The sequence below is a fragment of the Elgaria multicarinata genome, chromosome 18, assembly GCF_023053635.1.
Source record: "Elgaria multicarinata webbii isolate HBS135686 ecotype San Diego chromosome 18, rElgMul1.1.pri, whole genome shotgun sequence".
NCBI lineage: Eukaryota > Metazoa > Chordata > Lepidosauria > Squamata > Anguidae > Elgaria > Elgaria multicarinata.
Window position 1 is genome coordinate 1,097,525 of NC_086188.1, and position 13,278 is coordinate 1,110,802.

At 42.1% G+C, this 13,278-nt stretch overlaps 2 protein-coding genes across 2 annotated transcripts; both read right to left on the bottom strand.

The window, feature by feature from the left end:
- Nucleotides 1-633: 633 nt before the first annotated feature.
- Nucleotides 634-6,692, bottom strand: DIABLO (diablo IAP-binding mitochondrial protein). The gene is made up of 6 exons (XM_063143740.1): nucleotides 6,629-6,692; nucleotides 5,344-5,464; nucleotides 3,392-3,523; nucleotides 3,166-3,276; nucleotides 2,053-2,149; nucleotides 634-1,280 (listed from the first exon to the last, which is right to left on the bottom strand). The coding sequence occupies exons 1-6, from the start codon at nucleotides 6,679-6,681 to the stop codon at nucleotides 1,066-1,068; spliced, it is 729 nt and encodes a 242-aa protein (XP_062999810.1). The 5' UTR covers nucleotides 6,682-6,692; the 3' UTR covers nucleotides 634-1,065.
- A 2,102-nt stretch (nucleotides 6,693-8,794) lies between these two features.
- On the bottom strand, nucleotides 8,795-13,211 carry LOC134410891 (uncharacterized). The gene is made up of 2 exons (XM_063144400.1): nucleotides 10,673-13,211; nucleotides 8,795-9,503 (listed from the first exon to the last, which is right to left on the bottom strand). The coding sequence occupies exons 1-2, from the start codon at nucleotides 10,689-10,691 to the stop codon at nucleotides 9,319-9,321; spliced, it is 204 nt and encodes a 67-aa protein (XP_063000470.1). The 5' UTR covers nucleotides 10,692-13,211; the 3' UTR covers nucleotides 8,795-9,318.
- Between the last annotated feature and the right edge of the window lie 67 nt (nucleotides 13,212-13,278).

A 13,278-nucleotide genomic window follows, 5' to 3' on the forward strand; every position in this document is an offset into this window, starting at 1 on the left:
TTGACCTGTACTTAGGCTGTTTCATTAGGCCTAGGTAATCTATAGGAACCCCTGGGGCTTCTTTGCGGATAACCCCTCCAGGAGAGGTTACACTGTCAGCCACCAGGCTAGGTGTACAAACACTACTGACATAGATACGGCACAATTTAGAACTGCTATAATTGTGTTTTATATAGGAAGATTCATTCTTATCTAGTAGCTATAATGTACCTGGCTGAATTTTATGTTGCATTAATCTTGCTTTTCACTGGCATTTCGGCAGGAAAAATACTTGGCTGGGTCAGGGAGGGAGGGGCAAGGGTCAGGTGAGCGTTCCTAGCAGAGGAGGGAACGATGCCACTTCCATGCTCACAAGTGACCCCGGGAAGAACGTGGGGGTCCCAAATGTGTTGGAATTCCATGTCTGTTTCTCACTGAACCCCCTTTGCCCTTTTCCCCATTCATCCAGGGAGCCTCTGACCGGGCTGCTGCCTCATCAGGCTGTGCTGAGCGCCACTGCTTGGAGCAGCTTCTCCGGCCTTGAGCGGCGTGCCGGCTTGTGCCTTTCCCCTCTAATGGAACGGTGCTGGATTTGAGCTCCTGTCTACACGGCACTCTCAAGTGTTTCCTTCCTTCAACTGAAAATAAAATTAATTTCAGCCTTCTGACTTTTTATTTTAAAAATTAGCTTCAGTGTTGGTTCACATAATTAGAAAACAAACAAACATAAACTAGGAATTTCTAGGAATAAAATGCAACTCAATTCTTGAAATTTCAGGTACAATTGATGGCATAACTTCATTGCCGTCACAACGCATTTTTCTTACACAGCCCCTGTGGATTGGAACCTATTATTTATCTGTAGTCTCTCTGCTGGCGATTTTCACATTTGCATAGTTGTGTATTTAAAGAGAAAAAAAGGTTGCCAGCAGGTTAGAAAAGTCCCACAGTTCAGGTCCCGCAGCCAAAGACGGGTAAAGCAACAGAAGCTGCAGCTGCCCGCCTGGGCCTAGAACCTCTAATGTCATGCTGTCCCCCCCAGCGAGCAACAGAGCAGAGGTGGCCTCCGTGAGGGCAGGGACCCCTTCAGTCTTCGCGAAGGTAGGCTTCCTCCGCTTCCTCCATGTTGCTCTCTTGACTCGTTGGCGGCACGGGCTCCTCTTCCTTCAGTTTCAGAAGCTCTTCGGTTTTAGCTTCCGCTAGCTTAGTCTCAGCCTTCTGCGACATCTGCCGTGCTTCTTGCACTTGGGTTTTCACCAGCTGGATGTGGTTGTGGGTTGACACGGAGGCCTGATCAGCCCCTGGAAAAAGTCAGGACAGTTTTACACAGGACCAACAAAGTCTAGGCAAACCTCCATGGCTGCTCTTAAGATTATGGCATGGTTGGTTCCTGACTTTCTCACACATAGAGCAGACTCACTGAAATCAAAAGCTAAATCTGAAATGTTTCCAGCCTATTGATTTCAATGGGTCTGCTCTAAGTATGGTTTAAGTCAGGGGTCTCCAACCTTCTGGGGGCTCATTAGGCATTTTGAAAAAGTGCCCTGGGCACCACCACAAATTGGCTTGCATTATATAGACAGATATACATGCAAAGAATCAGAATAGTAGAATTGGAAGGGGGCTCAAGGCCATCGAGTCCAACCCCCTGCTCAACGCAGGAATCCACCTTAAAGAATCCCTGACCAATGGCTGTCCAGCTGCCTCCTGAAGGCCTCTAGGGTAGGAGCCCACAACCTCCCTAGGTAACTGATTCCATTGTCGTACTGCTCTAACAGTTAGGAAGTTTTTCCTGATGTCCAGCCGGAATCTGGCTTCCTGTCAGTTGAGCCCATGACTCCGTGTCCTGCACTCTGGGATGATCAAGAAGAGATCCTGGACCTCCTCTGCATGACAACCTTCCAAGCATACAGAAACTAAGGCAAGGGGGGTAGCAATGATCTGACTGTTCTATACTCCCAGTCCTGTCAAGCCCCAACCAGCATGGCCAATTGTTAGGGGCCATGGGAGTTGTATTCATTATTTGTATTCCATCTGCATGTGATGAGGGGGATATGCGTCAGGGAACACTACCTGACTGATAAGCTGCTTCTGCTGCCATCTCTGAAAGGCGCAAGGCAGTCATCCACCTGGATTCCAGCTTCAGGTACTCCTGGTGCTTTGCAGTCATCTAAGTAAAGCCAAATACCACATTGAGACGGTTATAAACACCATCTGAACATGGTTATCCCAACATAAATAAACTGGCATTTTATAAGCCAATTAAATAAAATAGAGCTCTTATTAGGCACACCTTCAACATGGTTCACAAGTTACTTTCATTTGACTTTACAGCTTTGTCACTATTTTACCTGAATGGTTTTTAACATATACAGTTGTGTGAAAAAGAAAGTACACCCTTTTGGAATTGTATGATTTTACATATCAAGACATAATAATCCTTAGCAGGTCTAAAAATTAGGTAAATACAACCTCAGATGAACAACAACACATGACATAGCAAAAATGGAGAAGCCATGTGTGAAAAAGTAAGTACACCCTTACTGCTTCCATAGGAATTAAGATGCTAAGTAGCAAACAGGTGCTGCTAACCAAATGCCCATAATTAATTGATCATCAGCAAGTATGACCACCTCTATAAAAGCCAAAGTTTTTTCAGTTTGCTGGTCTGGAGCGTTCAGGTGTGTGTTAACACAATGCCAAGGAGGAAAGACATCAGCAATGATCTTAGAGAAGCAATTGCTGCTGCCCATCAATCTGGGAAGGGTTATAAGGCCGTTTCCAAACAATTTAAAGTCCATCATTCTACAGTGAGAAAGGTGTACTTACTTTTTCACACATGGCTTCTCCATTTTAGCTTTATTTCTGTTAAATAAATCATGACACGGTGTAATATGTCATGTGTTGTTGTTCATCTGAGGTTGTATTTACCTAATTTTTAGACCTGCTAAGGAACAGATGATTGTTATTATGTCCTGATATGTAAAATCATACAAGTCCAAGAGGGTGTACTTTCTTTTTCACACGTCTGTACTTGATCTTGATCTAGCTGTTTGGTCAAGCTGACTCCGAGTCAGAACGCAGGGAATTTGAATCCAGGCCTCTCGGGTCCCAATTCCAGAACTGCCGTATGCTGGATCACACCAGCTCTAGAAGGGCAGGCTCCATCAAGCCCGGGCTTCTTACCTCTACTCGAGCGCCAATGATCACCTGCCAAACTGCATCTTCCTCTTTGGAATTCATTTTCCCAAGGAGGTGTGTATATTTCTGGTACAGTGACAGCAATGTGTAAACTGCCTGCAAAGAGAGACCTGACTTGTTAAAAGGAGCATATGGTTGACTAAATTTAATTTGCAGTTGCATTCAAATCGTACCACAGAATTTGAGTCTCCAGAGGCGAGGAGCTTCTTACCGTAGTGTACTCTGTTAAAGCATCAATTAATGCATACGTCGTTTGGGAGAGAAGAGTCCCCGTGCTATCGGTTACCAAAGAGACCGCTCTCCGGATCAAGGCTTCATTGCTAAGAGAACTCGGATCGTGTTTCTGAAAGACAAATGTTGTGCCTCAGGTTACTTTCCAAATACAACAGCTCTTCAGGGCTGGGGAGAAGGAAACACGTGTTGTTGCCATCAACATTTTTCTTTTTAAAAAAGCATGTTAGTTCAACTAAAACAGCCTCCCTCAACCTGGTGCCCTCCAGATGTAGTCCAATGCATGTACAGGGCACTAGGATGGGGCAGACTGAACAAAAGGATTAACAGAACTCTGGGTCACGTGGCACATCTTCTGCAAACAAGACCAGTATAAGAGCCTTGCTGGGATCACAGCAAAGGTCCGTCTACTCCAGAATCCTGTTTCCCACAGCAGCTGAGAGGATTGCCTCTGGAAAGCCTTCAAGCAGGCCCTGGCTCTTGCTCCCCAGAAAATGACATTCAGAGGCATGACGCCCTTGGAACTGGAGGTTCGTGGCTAATAGCTGCTGACAGACATCTCCCCCATGAATTTGTCCCCCTCCTGGCAAAGCTAGAAGCCATCAACATGTCCTGTGGTAGTATTATTTTATGACTGGGAGAAAAGGGGCTGGGGCTACTTTGGAAAACAGTGAAGTAATCACTTCCTTTCATTCCTTTGGCACATTTCCCGAGTACACAGAGTTTTCTGATCCTCATCTCATTTTGCTCTTGCAGGAACCCTGAGAAAGAAACACTGAGGGGACAGGAGCAGGCAGAAGTAACATCGGGGCCTGCTCCTGCTGGACTCTCTCTCTCTCTCTCTCTTTCTTTCTCTCTCCTCCCTCCCTCCCTCCCTCCTTGACTCCTTTTCCTTGTGTGTCATGTCTTTATTAGATTGTAAGCCTGAGGGCAGGGACTGTCTTTCTTGCTAAGTTTAAGCCGCTCCGAGAGCCTTTTTTGGCTGAGGAGCGGGGTATAAGTATGATAAATAAATAAATAAATAAATAAAGTTCATTACAGTGAGGGATAATGGCTTGTACAAAGCCACCCATAGCGATTCATTGTTACAAACTCTCCCTATAGTCACAATATTTACATCATATTTTAAACTTACTTATTGTTTTATACTTTTTATACTTAATTTTGTAAACCACCCAGGGAGCTTTGGCTATTGGGCGGTATAGAAATGCAATAAATAAATAAATAAATTTCACGTCAAGTCAAGAAAAAGGGTAACTGGACTGATCCTTGATATTAAAAATATAATTGGCCTTGCTCTAGTATTACTTGAACCCCATGACCACCCAAACATCATTAATAGTTCCATTAACACATTCTATTTTAAGGTAAACTGCTGCAGCACAACCCTTTTATTTTTTGCTATCACTGAATTCTGCAGAGCTGTATATGGCCTTCACATCAGAAAACTTAACTTTCTTATTGAGAAAAATATAACAGTAGCAACAAGAGTGCCTCAACTACTGGATGATGCACAGTTAAAATGAAACCAATCCTGGCCACAGGCTTGCAGTCTGAAAAGACACCATGACAAGGGGAAACAAAAGCGAAAGAGGAAATGTGAAAGAGAAGTAGAAATCAGAGGTTCATTTATTGACAGATTAAACAGCTGCAGATAAGGAGAGATGCAGATGCAAGGATGTAGCAAAGGGGGGAGATTTAAAATAGAGTAAGTGACATGAAGTTTAATAAATTTCATGTTTAATAAAAGTATTGGGAGAGAGCTCTGAAAAGTTCTGACACAAACTGCACGGGCACAGAACCCTTATGCATCATGCACAGAGACTGCAAAGAGGAACAAGAAGGAAAATAAAGGTAGATGAGGCTGTCAAAGAATAGATTCAAAAAATTGAGGAGTAGCTTCTATCCTGGCACTTAACCAAGTTGTATTACCTGTGCAATAGGAATTGCAGACAAGGTTATTCCAAACCCCAGTGCTGCCACTTTGTTCCATGGTCCCTTAAATCCTGACATACAGCGAGTCCTCACGCTTGCCAGGACTGGAAAACTCCGCCTAGAAAAGACATCCCTCTTAGGTACAAGAGCAGCAGCCAGCTAAACAGAGAAACATGCAGCCAGCATTTTTGGAGCCCTCCGCCTGTTAACAGCTGCCAGGAAAGTCCTGCTTACCGTCCCCTCATTTCAAGCAGTAAAGTGTTAGGAGACTGAACAGGGCCATGTCTGTTGCAGCCCTGATATTAAAAAGTAATTGGCAAGGTCTGAGTCAACCTGTACGTGTTTTCAACTAAAAAATAGATTAGCAGGACCTTTAATTTTTGTCTGTATTATGCTGAGTTGTCTTGTTTACCAAAATATTATTTTAAGTGTCTCTCCCCACCCCGCAACTTACTCCAAACCATCAATGCCACGTGTAACGAGTACTAATTCCAGAATGCGATGTGTTATTTTGGCACACTTAATTACTCTATGGCAGGTTTCCCCAAGCCGGCACTTCTCCACTTCTGTAGGATTACAACTCCAGCACCCCCCAGGCAGCATCTGGAGGGCACCAGGTGGAGGAAGGCTGCTCTGTGGCAGATCGTAATGAACGTTCTTGACATTAAGGGGCTTCTTATTCTTTCTCCACCATGTCCAAATACAAGGAAATGGCTCATTATGCCAGGGAAGATCTTCTCCAAAAGGGCAAGTGGGCGATTCGAGCCCGAGGAAGAAGGAGAGAGATGGGTGACCCTTTGGAAAGGAGGACAGGGCTCCTGTATGTTTGTATTGAAAAGGGAATTTCAACAGGTGTGATTTGTATGCATGGAAATCCCCTCTCCATCACCACAGTTCAAGCTGCAGGAGCCCTGCCCTCTTTTGTACCTGGTCACTCTAGTATAACTCCTGCCGCTTTCACTGTGGTGGTGGAGAGGGGATTTCCACCAGGGGCTGCCCGCTTATCACTGGCACCTGCTGAAATTCCCTTTTCGCCACAATTGTTAAAGCTGCAGGAGCGCGGTCCTCCTTTCCATGCGGTCACCCTATTGAAGAGGGAACGGGCCCGCTTCTACGGAAGGGACGCTGAAGCTCCGTAACCCAGGGACCAGCCCTCGGAGCGGGGAAGCCGCCCTAGGCAGGCAGGTCAAGGAGGAGGCCGCGACCGCCTGGGGTGGGGTCGCAAAGGGGGCAAAATGGAAGGGGCGGGTGGGAAGAGGGGAAAGGCGGCTTCTAGAGATACCTGAACAGGGCGCAGCAGCTCCGCAGCCACCGACTGTTCGCAGCCGCCGCCATCTTGGGACTGTGGTTGGAGTCGCGACGGAAGTGACGTCAAGCTCCGCGACAAAGTGAAGTCCATAGAGCTGATAGCGTGGGAGACGATCTAGTCCTCCACCTATCTCTATGGCACTTTCTTTTCGGTCCTCATCCGCTTCCGCGCTTCGTTTTCCCCGCCTCTCACCTCATAGGTTCTGACCACGCCTACTTCGGATAGAGGTAGAAAAAATTGTAATTGCTAAGAAACTACCGCCCCTCGCCGTCGCCACTTCCGCTCTAGAACGGAACTGGTTTTCTTCATGCCTAATCCCATGGGTGGGGGGGGGGGCGAAGGATCATAGTCCATTGGTTGCTTACAATTTTTTACCGGAAGTTCTGGCATTAGTGAACTCGATAGGTCTTTTTCTCTATGAGGCTTTTAGAGTCTTGACGGGGGAGGGCGCAAAACCTTTGCGCATGCGTCCATGGCACGCGCCGTGCATGGGTGGTTCTGCACGTGGGAATGTGCAGAAAAACTGTGGGGCGAGTTTATCTTTTTTATTTTTCTGATTGCACTGCGCGTTTTGGACCAGAGCGTTTGCAGTTGCTTGAATGTCTCCAATAAATTAAACGTTCTTATAAATTAAAAACTTTACAATTTTAAACATAAAATGTTTTGTTTTTTGTTTTAAAAAAGAAATGGACTCTCAAGGAAAGATGGCAGGGAGGGAGGGTGAGAGGGAGGGAAGGACGACTGAGGGAGAACACGAGAAAAGCAGAAGTGGCGAAAGGCCACCTGAAAAACAAAAGCTTCCACTTTGCTCGTCCTGAAGGTAAGTTTTGCAACAGGCCAGTTAAATAAAGGCACAAGCCTGTGCATTGCTTAGACACACACACACACACACACAAGGTCCTACAGCTCCCAGCATTCCCCAGCCAGCCCTGCTGGCTCCAGAACGTGCAATGCAATCTAAATAGCACCTTTGATGATACTATATATAAACAAACACAGAAAAATTAATAACACTCCCTCCAAGGCTTAAGTACTCTTTGCTGTGTTTAATTTTTCTTTAGGTGACTGCACGTATTTTGTACTACTGGTATTGGAATGAAGTATTAAAAGGTAATCACAATTTTGTTTGCATTTCTAATTAAAAGCTGAAAGTTATACCTCAGCTGGCTGGAGATGTTTTTATTAACATTCAGAATGTGTTACAAATTGAACCTATACAGTCAGAAGTACCAGTGAATTTGATTAAACTTACCAAGAGAATTCAGGGCTAAACTACAGAAGGTGAATGGTGGATCTGCCTTGGTTATCTCACAACACAGACAAACCATGTGCACATTTGGGTGCACAGTTCTTACATGCACAGGAGGCTCTTAAATTAGGGGAAACTATCCAACAATAATCCAAAGCGTAGTCAAACATGCTTACATCCCAAAGATATTTGTGGGACACACCTGCACATATTATAGCCTCCATTATTTACATGTGTTAATTAACTCATTTGTTTGCAGGTATTAAAATAATTCTAACAACTGATAAAATGCCATAAAGGTGAGATCTCAGCCCTTCTGAACACTGGGGCCATTAACTTGGGGTGTAGAAGAGATAATACACTTGTTAATGAGCAGTGAAAAGAAACTGAAATGTTCAGAAACTTTTAATCAAAGCCTTTACTTGTATAGCTTATTTGTATTACAGCTTAATTGTATTTTTGTAGTGATTTGAGTTATAAAATAGTAAATCAGAAGTTTTAAACAAATGCTTTTAATAATACATGTAAATTTTTAATCTCTTGTTTCAGGACCTGATGAAGCACTCCTAGCAGGCCTGGTACCACGATAAGCAGTTCAGTAAGTTAAGTATCTAGACACAATTTTCTGGGTAACAGATAATAAATGCTATAACCTTTCCCTTAATATTGTATAATTATTGTATGTAATTTACATTAATCCATTTAAATATTTATGGTAGTGAAGATGTTTTAGAACTTTCCAAATCTATCTTCATTCCCTCTATTATTTGCAATATTTTACTTTGGATTTTACACGATGTGGCAATATGAATTCTTACATTCTTATCTGAAGACCTGCTCTTCAATTAATAAGGATTTAATGAAAACAAGTCCCAGTCTGAAAAAACAAAAACAGTACAAGATCCATAGGTCGTTTTATTGATCTTCTTTTCAAACGAGATAACAATTGTATGGTGGTTTGACTCTTCTCCAGGCAGCTTGGTGTTAGCAGTATCATAACTCTCTCAAATTAAGAAAATCAAAGGTGAAAAGAAGGAGTTAATGTTAGAGGAGAGTACTCCAGGGTGAGAGTAGGGAAGAAGAAGACACCCTGTGAGCCTCTAGGACTGACTAAAGACAAGTTGCAGCTTGATTAGACGCTCTTGCTTTTATATTGGTACTCCCAAGGAAAGACGAAAGGAATTTGAGAGGATAAGCGTCATTAGTCCTCTGAGATATTGGCTCCTGAGAGATTATGTTAAAAAACAAAAAAAAAATGACTTGCGTCTATTGTATCTAGTGTAGCAGGTAGCACAATACGATGCTTGCAACGTCTCTGGAATAAAAGGGGGCATTGTGTTGATTAATCGGGTGTTGGACGTAGAGCGTGTCTGGTCTCGATCGGTAAGCTGCAGGTGAAAATCAGGATGAGCTGTCACTTAAGCACCAGGAAATAAGTGGTCCAGCCAGCCAGCAGTAGTGCTCCTAACAGCACCGTGTAACTGAACAGCACAAAAGCCAGGAGTTCCTTCAGCACCTTCAGGAAATGGACAGCGAACGATTCCTGCATGATTCCGGCTTTGCAAGCTGGAGGGGGGAAATGCATGGGAATCGCCTGTTCTGTAAGAGAAACAGGCAGAATTAAAAGGGATGGAAAATTGAACAACAGCGGCTTAAATCAACAATTAGTTTTCTAACAGCACAATCCTATTCATGTCTACTCAACAGTTTTATTGAGTTCAATGGGTCTTGCTCCTAGGTAAGTATGTATGGATTGCAGCTTAAATTTGTTAAAGGCAGTTTTCAGGTCGGTGAAACTACTTTCAGAGTTAAAAGTAGTTTGCAAAATCTAGCCACACACTTAAGAGAGAGCAGGCAAGCGAGCGATAAAATACATAGACGATAATTGCCTGGTGATGCAAGTGGTTGGCCTCACATGCGGGCATGAGACCTCTGAAATGAACTGTGCAGTTGGAGAACAAAGCCTCTAGATATAGAGCTGATAGTGCATTAATATCAACTAAATGCACTAACCAAAGCAGTCGATTCCTCCAAAGGGAGCCTGCTTTAATATTTAATGTCATAATTGCATCTAATGGACAGACTGGCAGAAAACTTTTATGATTTGGGGGTTAAGGACAAATTGTTTGGCTTGCATCTTTACATCTGCCAAAAATAACCAGAGTTAAAGTGGGGAAATGTTTAAAAATCCATTCCGTCAAATCAACATGCGCCAGTTCTGTAACAGAATAAGCTGCAAGGGTTCCTAAACTTTGGGAAAGTAAGAGGAAGTATGTGCTTGTTTGCCCTATTAAACTGTGCAAATGTTTGCATTTACTGTTTTGAGGAGCCATAAATATAATACCTTTTTCATGATGTTATATATACCAAAGTTTTGTTTAAAAAGAGGTACTCATCAACTGGCTAGGTAATAAATAATCTCACTTTCATCTCAAGAATAGAAAAATAAAGCCAGGATCAGTCTAGAGCTAATCTTGGAAGATTAGATGATGATTTCTCTTCCAAACAATATGAAAGCTGTTGGGATGTAATTGAATTTCCAGCGTATCAAGCACTTGCAATAATTTTTAAAAGTTACCATCAGATTTTTCTTTTGAAAAAGTTGCTAATTATTTCCAATAGCAGCATGTTTTATCTATCTCCTGCAAGATCATATATATGTGTGTGTATGAAAAAGAATAAAACAATAGATTTAGCATTAGCACAAGAGTTAAATTTATTTTACATTATTTCAAATTAATTACAGTTGAAGGTAAGAAGCTGCTTACCGTGGACAAATGACGGCATTTAAAGTTCTTGTTTGCCTTTTGTTTCTGGTCTCTTTCTTGAACGTCTGGCTTGTAGAAATGCCAGAGATGTAGCTGGATACTCTTCAGTTCTCTCAATCTGAAGAGGCAGGGGCACAATGACGTTGTATTTACAAGGCTACTTAAGTACTAATGGACTAGGTGTGGTCAGAGAACAGTTCTTGGATAGGATATACACAGCTCCTTTGTTCATCTTCATTGTATATACAAAAATATTCCATATTCCTTTTTCATGAAAATATAATGTATGCAGCCAGGTTAAATGTTTTTCTAATTGCATCCTCTAATTACTATAGTTGCATATGATGAAGTGAATTCTGGTTTACGAAAGGTTGTTCTGTAATAAATTGGTTGGTCTTTAAGGAGCCCCAAGACTTTGCTGTTTTTGCTGTGATTCCCCCCTTTAAAAATAAGCTGATTCTCCCCCCCCCCATGAAAATAATGTACTGTGTCGTTTTTCCTTTTCAGAAACATCACTGCATATTTTTGTGTACAACAGCTGAATAAGATTTACAGCAAGAACATTCAGAAAATATGATTGCCTTATAGAAATTGAAAATCAGCATTGATACAAGTATGTGTGTATTGGTGGTGGTGGTGGTGTGCAGTCAGGTATGATACAGTAAAGGTGCACGTCATACCCGGTCCCCTGCTCCAGTGTTTCAGACTACTTATGTTGTGCTCAGGGGCACTTCATATTATTTCCTTATAAAATAATAATAGTGGACTTGTGTACCACAAATGCATTCCAAAGGCACAAATCCCCCATTTAAAAGAAAATCGTGTGATTGACCTGTGTTGGTAATGTTGCTTTAAGTTACAACATTGACCCTTCCTTCCCTTCACCTTTTTGCCCTCAGTTTTGTCTGTGGTGCTTCCAGGCAGAAGGGCTCCTACCACAACTAATCAAAAGACGTTGTGTGGCTATTCCATCGTTTCCTTCTTAACTGATTTTTTTGAGGAAAGAAAAAAAAAGACAAAAGTCACTGTGGAAAAACACAGTGTGGCCAGTGGGTGCTTTCAGATTAATCAAAAGGCAGTGAGGAGCTGTTATGTCTTTTCCTGCTTAACTGTTGCTTTTTCTTATAAGAAACACAGAAAGCTTACAAATTGAGCACATCTGGGCCCCTTATAAAACTCTGCGAATGCGGCAGAGAGCCGGCACATTTCAAGCTTCGTCTAGAAGCACCCATTGAATCACATCCTATCTGCCTCATCCCCCCATGGTCCAAGCAGATTCCTTACTATTACATGTCTATTTGGCCCCCCACACACAGAAGCAGAATTTGAAAGATATTGGGGAGGAGATGGGCTAGTGACGCCACTGATTCCCATCGGTGCTATACACCGATGGCTCTTGCTGTGAACACAGAATCGGTTTGCCCAGAGCTCAGTCCAAAAGAGATTGTTCATCTGTTCTAAACAAAATGAAGCGTGTGTTCTTTCTCCGTGGACTTACTACTCAAATTATGTCTGTATACACCCTTTATCTGACAGATACCACACCTACTTGCCCTTTTAAAATGTTTATTTTGGGCTTTATATGTGGCCTGCCTCTTCTTGACTATTTCAAATTAAAGTATCCCTACTGCATTTTCGTTGTTGCTTAGATATATTATAGCTTGGAAAATGGACTCTAAATTTAATCTGGTGCTCTTGTTATCAAATTATTAGCCTTGTGAGCAGCAAGGCCTTCACCAGAAACAGATCAAAATCAAACTACTCAGGAAGCCTGTTCGGGTGTAATTACTTCCCCAGAGATTTGGTCAAGTCTAACAGCTTTTTCCCAGAAACATACAAGCTCTCCCTGGTTAGGAATCTGCATTAACAACCCCCCAGTCCCTTTGAAGACAGGCAGTAAATGACACAGCTTTCTTTACCTCAATAACCACAGCTTAATAGGAGATAAACTTTTCAGAAGTACTTGTTCTGAAACATATCCATTCTTCTGGGTTCTCTTACAATGAATGTGGCTGCTTTTCATTGTTTTATTATTAGTTTTAGATGGTATAAATTGCGGGTATTGTTGATTTCATTTTTTTAAAAAAAACATTTTAGTGTATCAACTGCCTTGAGAATGCATGTAGCACTTAAAGGCAGTATGTAAATACTTAGTGAATTATTAAATAAATACAAAAAAAAGTGTACATTAATAGTTGGAACAAGATCTATTTGCTTGCTTCCATTTTTGCTCAGATTATAAATAGGGATATTTTTTCTGTTCATTTACAGTAGAACTCCTGACTCTATTGAAGTCAAAACACAAAATATTAACTTAATTTCAGCAACAACAAAAATACTGTCACTTTAGGAAATCTTTCTATGCATAAAGAAAATTGACTTGATGAACAATGCTGCATTAGAAGGTTCGTTCACTCCATGAGAATGCTCTCTTTGGAATATTCAGGACGACAAGACAGAACTTGAAATGTAACACAGCTTAATAGTTAAGGGCAAACAAAACTCTAAGAGTAGTGATTGAGAAAAGCAGGAGGCAACAGCAAGGAGAGAAAGTGAAATTTACCTGTATGTTCAATAAGATACACGGTGTAGATAACTGTTGATAT